The sequence below is a fragment of the Prionailurus bengalensis genome, chromosome E3 (assembly GCF_016509475.1).
Source record: "Prionailurus bengalensis isolate Pbe53 chromosome E3, Fcat_Pben_1.1_paternal_pri, whole genome shotgun sequence".
Lineage (NCBI taxonomy): Eukaryota > Metazoa > Chordata > Mammalia > Carnivora > Felidae > Prionailurus > Prionailurus bengalensis.
Window position 1 is genome coordinate 8,228,826 of NC_057357.1, and position 6,196 is coordinate 8,235,021.

At 52.9% G+C, this 6,196-nt stretch overlaps 1 protein-coding gene across 3 annotated transcripts; it reads left to right on the forward strand.

Moving 5' to 3' along the window:
• The first annotated feature begins 528 nt into the window (after positions 1-528).
• On the forward strand, positions 529-3,909 carry MOSPD3 (motile sperm domain containing 3). 3 transcript variants are annotated; one of them, XM_043559718.1, is made up of 7 exons: positions 529-1,315; positions 1,809-1,873; positions 1,939-2,073; positions 2,310-2,385; positions 2,615-2,844; positions 3,423-3,587; positions 3,687-3,909. In XM_043559718.1, exons 1-7 carry the CDS (start codon positions 1,233-1,235, stop codon positions 3,716-3,718), a joined length of 786 nt encoding a protein of 261 aa, XP_043415653.1. In that variant the 5' UTR covers positions 529-1,232; the 3' UTR covers positions 3,719-3,909. The 3 variants fall into 3 exon arrangements, with proteins under 3 accessions (XP_043415653.1, XP_043415655.1, XP_043415654.1); XM_043559720.1 differs by having other exon boundaries at positions 1,220-1,331; XM_043559719.1 differs by lacking the exon at positions 529-1,315 and having other exon boundaries at positions 1,623-2,073.
• The last annotated feature ends 2,287 nt before the right edge of the window (positions 3,910-6,196 follow it).

The following is a 6,196-nucleotide window of genomic DNA, read 5'->3' on the forward strand; positions in this document are numbered from 1 at the left end:
GGTGTCAAGTGAAACTATGCTATGAGAAAAACAGCCTAAAAGTATAAAGGGGTTCTACATTTGATGGGGTGCTCAGGGATGGCTTTGGGATAAAATGAACTTTGTTTTTGCTCTACTGCTAACCAATTATGTGGCCTGGGGTGAGATTCTTCACCTTGCTGAGGCCATTTGGTTTGTGAAAGGAGTTCACAAGATTCAGTGGGATGATGCAAGTGGCAGGGTTGGTAAACCCTACTTCCTTGTGCATATGTGAGTGATTTCTGAGTCCCATGAAGGAAAGGGAAATTCAGGAGAGGAGCCGTGGGCTGACATCCTGATGCTGGCAGGCTGGGTCTGCAGACCCAGCGGGGGTCCTGCAGGACCAGCCAAAAGGGTCCTTGGCTTCCCGCAGGAAGGAAATCAAACAGGAGCCAGCAGTAGGTGAAAGCAGTTTATTGAAGACAGAGAGAGAGAGAGAGATAAGGACTGGGTGTCTGGAAGACTTGGAAAGGAAAAGACCACGAGTCTCATCTTTTCTTGGGGTCTGGGGTTTTCACTGGCGATTGTACTCTGTGCACATGCCTTCTCAGGCATCCAGGAACTGGTCAGAACAAGGATAGGGTCCTTCTTAAGCCACTCGTTCCCTGAGGCCTGGGGTCTTGGCGTGGAGATATCTAGTGCCAGTGGTCTGGAATAGGCACTTGATGGCCTGCCGGGTCATTCCTTAGATATCGCCTATTGTGCTGGAAGACTCCAAAGATATCATTATCTCTTTGTCCCTTACAAGGAGAACATGGGTTTTTGCATTACGAGGCATGTGTTGAGTGGGGTGGGAATGCGGGGTCCTAGCAAGAATAGAAGCCAGAAAAGAAGCAAAGGAAAAACACGGCTTTTTTCCCTGGGGTTCCTTCAGTTTCCCTGTCTCAGTCCGAGTCCAACTGGAAGCAACCTCCCAACCAGTACTATGGAAAACGGCTATGATTGCTGCAGAGGCTTGTAGGAGAGCCTAGGACTAAAGTAAAGAAAGAGGGCTTCCCTGTGGGATGCTGATTCTAGTGATTTGGAGGTCTCATTGAGGAGGGAGGAACAAAGCCCGAGCTCCAATCAGCCGGGGTCCCCGTCCGGTACCTCTGAGTTCCATCATTCGAGCCGGAGTCTCCCGTCAAGTTTTACGTCACTGGGATCAAACCAATCACGTCTTTAAGTGCACCAATCGGCGTATGCTTACGGCGGAAACGAGGTCGCCCTAGCCAATGACAGGGGCCGTACGGCGGAAGTGTAGAAATGGTCTCTTGGGAAGATGGCAGCCTCAGTCCGGCCACAAGTTGATTGGCAGGTGCGGTGACCAGAGGGTAAGCCTTACAACCCAAGAGGCTGTTTAGAGGCTGAGGCACGAAAGAGCTGCGGGCCGAGCTCAGGGAGGGTTCGGAGGCACTTATATAAAGGTCTCCGGAGAGCTAGAGAAAGGGCGGCTCCAGAGGGGGCGGTGCGGCAGGCGAGGTCTGGCCGGAGAGCACGGACGCCCGGAAGGGGCGGAGCCTGCGGCGGGGCGGGTGGAGCTTTTGGAGCTCGGGAGCCGGGCCAGGAGACGAGGCCCGGGTTGGGAGCAGCTAGGGGCAGGGTTTATGGGGTGGGCGTGACCATGAGGTGGGGCCTGGGGCGGGGCCTAAAGGGACCCGGGCCGAGCTGGAGAGGGGAAGGGTTTGGGGGGACTGGGCCTGGTCTGGAGGAGCCTCATCTAGCGGGTTTCCGACGCGGCGGCGGCAGCATCAGACCAGGCCCTGTCCCCCGATCTCATTCCGACCCCTTTCTCCTCTCTCGCTCAACAGCTCTAGACTCCAGGCCCTGTCCCCTGGGCTCTGCCTTCGGATGTCCCACCGTACACAGCCTGCATGCGCCGTGGGGCGCCCCAGGACCAGGAGCTGGTGGGCCCGGGGGCTCCTGCGCGGGGGTCCCGGGGCGCCCCTCCTCCCTCGGGACTTGTCCCGGTCCTCGTCTTTCCCCCGGACCTAGTATTCAGGGCGGACCAGCGGAGTGGACCCCGGCAGCTGCTGACCCTCTATAACCCCACGGGAGCTGCGCTTCGCTTCCGAGGTGAATGGATGGGCACCTCATGCTAGGGATCTGGGTCTGGGGGCAGGACACCAGGGGACTGTGTGGGGCTGGAGGAGTGTGATGAGCAGGGTCAGATATCCAACTTTGGCAGACTGGAAGAATCAGGTCCTGTGCTCTGGGGTAGAAGGCAAGAGGGACTCTAGTGTCCCTCCCTGGGCAAGCTTGTGTAGGGTCTCTGAAGCAATGGTCGGTCTGTGTGTGCATTTATCCCTCAGTCCTGTGCACAGCACCTGCCAAATATACGGTGTTTGACGCAGAAGGATACGTGAAACCTCAATCCTGCATTGACATGTGAGTTGGGATGGTTGAAGGGACTCGTGGGAGCCAGGGGTTGCAGCTACCTTTGTCTGAATTACCGCGCCCATGCCCTAGGGCTCAGACCTGGGTCTCTTCAACCTTTTCCCCCACCTCTGTCAGCATCCCTAAGGGAAAAGCTCCTGGGAAGTGGGCCTGGATCCACTTGGATCACTGCCTGTCATTCACTTCCTCACAATGGGCCTCTCTTCTATTTTGGGACCAGTGTGATTCGCCATGTGGCCCCCATTCCCAGCCACTATGACGTCCAGGACCGCTTCCGCATTGAGCTGTCTGAGGAGGGAGCTGAGGGTCGAGTGGTGGGGCGCAAGGACATCACCTCGATTCTGAGGGCCCCAGCCTACCCTCTTGAGCTTCAGGGACAGCCTGACCCAACGCCCCACCCAGGGCCTCCTTCCTGGACAGCACCACCCACGGCCAGACACTTCCCCGAGAGTGAGTTGGGGGATGGGAATTCTTGAGTTCTTGAGTGTTACCCTGGAGATGCACCCAGTTGGAGTGGAAGGGGTCTTCTGGTTCAGTCTTTTGCTTTTTGGCAGAAGCATTCCTAGGAGTTGAGATTTCATATCAGGTTAGGCAAAACACAGACTTTTGTAGCTTTCGCTGGTTTCTGGCCTCTACTTAGAGGGAAAAGTTCTCCCTTGGCTCTAACTTCAGTACTTCCTATCATGTGCCAGCTTAGTTCAGTTCAATATGAAACCCATACTGAAGCACTATGCTGTACCAAGTTGTGGGCTGCATATGGGAGACAGAGTTCCTTGCCTGACAATCTTGTCCACAGGAGTCAGTAATGAAGGCAGGGTGAAGAGAAAAATATGCTGAGGGGCCAGAGGATAGAATGTTTCTTGTAACTGTGGGGACAGAGGCTCCAGGGAGAAGACGACACTTGCAGTATGCCCCCTGGAAGGCAATAAGAAATAGACACACCTCCCATCTCCAACTTTCATCCTGGAGGACGGTGGGCTGGGCAGGAGGGAGGCTGGAGCTTCTGATGAGCCAGGTTTGTTTCCCAGACCCCCATCCACAACTGGCCACCAGCTCCTTCCTCCTCTTCTTGCTGACGGGCATAGTCTCCGTGGCCTTCCTGCTGCTCCCGCTCCAGGACGAACTTGGCAGCCAGCTGCCCCAAATCCTGCACGTCTCCCTGGGACAGAAGTTGGTGGCGGCCTACATCTTGGGTGAGCACAGTAGTGGCTAGGGGCGTGGGGGCCATGAGGAAGGCTAACAGAGCCCCAAGGCTGCTCATTCGGTCTTGCTCTTCTGTCCTCCTCCTCCAGGCCTCCTCACCATGGTGTTCCTTCGGACCTGAGCTCCCTGCTCAACTTTTACCCACCTCCTGGGGCAGAGATGTGGATGTGTACATGAGACAGCCACTGTGATGCCCCTGCTTTGTTTCAACTCCTACTCCCTCTTCTTCCTGCCCAGCCTCTCTCCCCAACTACCCAGGGATTTATTTGTATTCATTTTCCAAATTGAATAAAATAAATTTTTGAAATTAAACTAAGAAATGTAGGAAACAAGCCCCTTTCTTCCCACTTCATTCCTCCAGTTCCTCCTCCCATCCTCAGGGGACTTGGGGCAGTGAAGGGACCCAGTGAGGGTTCTAGTCCTGGTGCTGCATCAGAAGAAAAACCTGTGTGACCTTGAGCAAGTCATTGAACTTTTCTGAGCTTCTATTTCTACTTCTAAAATGAGGGAATTGGGGAAGTAGACTTTTTAAAGGTCCCCTTTAGCTCTAAAATAGGGTCCTTTCCCTAGGCTGATGTACTTAAACAACAAAGAAACAAACAAATGCTGCCTAATCCCACCTGCTGTAGACATCCAGTTTCGGTCCTTTTTTTTTTTTTTTTTTTTTTTTTTTTTTTTATTAAGTTTCATTTATTTATTCTGAGAGCAACAGAGGCAGCACGAATGGGAGAGGGGCAGAAAAAGACGAGGGAGAGAGAGAGAGAATGAGAGTCCCAAGCAGGTTCTGCACTGCCAGTGCAGAGCCCAACATGGGGCTTGATCTCATGAAACTGTGAGATCATGACCTGAGCTGGATGCTTAACCAACCAAACTACCCAGGTGCCCCATCCAGTCTCATGCTCTTGAGCCATCAGAGCCTCTTGCCAGGGTTTCCTAGATGCTTCCAATACCCAGAATCCTTTTCTGCCTTTTTGACCCTTTATCTGCTTTTGTCTCTTCCTTTATGACTTCAACTCCTGTGAGTCAGAAACACCAAGGTCCCTGCCAAGACTGGGGAAAATGGGATTGCCTGACATAACTTCCAACTCAACCAGGCAGGAGAAACTAAGGCACAGGAAAAGAATAGGATCCTCGAAAGGTAGGTGTCCAGCCCTCTCTCAGATGCAGGGCAAGGGAGAAGAAAGGAAGAGGGGCAGCCAGTGACACTGGCAGATCATTGATTGGGGCAAAAATCAGCAAGACAATGTTAAGACAGACTCCGTCTGTTCTCTGCTTGTTGTCACATCTCTAATCCTCTTGCCTCCTTCTAGAAGGACCTTACTGATGACATACCCCCACTCCCCCAATCCAGGATAATCTCCCTATTATTTACTAGGGCTACACAGACAGGGGCGGGGGGGCACTTAAACACAAATTAATTTTCTGACAGTTCTAGAGGCTAGATGTTCAAGAGTAAGGTGGCAACAGATTTGATTTCTCTGGAAGCCTCTCTTTGGCTCACAGATTGCCCCCTTCTCACCATGTCTTTACATGGCCTTTCCTCTGTGTGTGCGCATGCCTGATGCCTCTCCGTGTCCAATTTTCCTACAAGGACACTGATTGGCTTAGATTAGGTCCACCCTAATGGCTTCATTTGAACTTAATCACATCTTTAAAGGCCGTGTCTCCAAATACAGACTGAGATATTGGGGGTTAGGGCTTCAACATATGAATTTGTGTGGGGAGGGCACATTTCAGCTCAAAATACTCCCCATCTCAAGATCCTCAACCCAACCACATCCAAAAAGTCCTTTTTGTTGGGCAAGGTAACATTCACAGGTTTCAGGGATTAGCACATGAACGTCTCTTTTCCAGATTGCTATTCTGGACAAGGTGAAGGGCTGAGAAACCACTTTGGGAAATCTGTTCCGGACATTATGTCAAAGAAGCAAATAGTCAAGGAGCATCTGACCCTGGTCCAGGCTCCTGAGAACCCACCAAGTCAGGCTCAGGGGGCGTAAGAGGGGGGAAGTTTCATCCTGGAACCCAGAGCCTGGGGCATCACAAGCTGTACACTAAGAGGCCTTCACTCCCCAGTGTCCTGAGGCGCAGGGTAGGACCTGTCCACATCAAGAGAGGACCGAGTAGCCCAGACACAGGCCCTAGTATTTATGCAGCTGCCCTTGAGTGAGGGCCAGGGCTGCCGCCACCTGAGATGTGATTAAGGGTAAAGTGGTGCAGGCAGCATTTACACTTCCCTGCCCTCCTGCAGCTTCTACCTTGTTGGACAAAGACTGACCAAAGGGGACCCACGTGGAGAGGTCCCAGGGTGGGTCAGTCTAACAGGTGTGTGTGTGACCCCTGCAGTCTCCCAGGGCCTATTCTCAGGAGGCCCCATGTTTGGGGGCTAATGCTCTGTGGTCACCACCTTGAAATTCTTAATTTGTTTTACCTTTGAATTTATGTTTTGGGTCTACGGCCATGCCACCTTGAACGCCCCCTATCTCGTCTGAATTTATGTTTTTGGAAGGACAGTCCGATGGGACAATGGAGAATGTGTGGGGGTCCTGCCGCCCCTGGTCATGTTCTTACCTGCCAGCTCCCTGCCCCCACCCAGAGA

Bases quoted from the DNA above. Each gene is read 5' to 3' on its own strand.
- MOSPD3 (XM_043559718.1), top strand. From the start codon at position 1,233: ATGACAGGGGCCGTACGGCGGAAGTGTAGAAATGGTCTCTTGGGAAGA. The intron at 2,074-2,309 runs GTGAATGGATGG...TTTATCCCTCAG, and splicing joins AGCTGCGCTTCGCTTCCGAG to TCCTGTGCACAGCACCTGCC. The intron at 2,845-3,422 runs GTGAGTTGGGGG...TTTGTTTCCCAG, and splicing joins GGCCAGACACTTCCCCGAGA to ACCCCCATCCACAACTGGCC.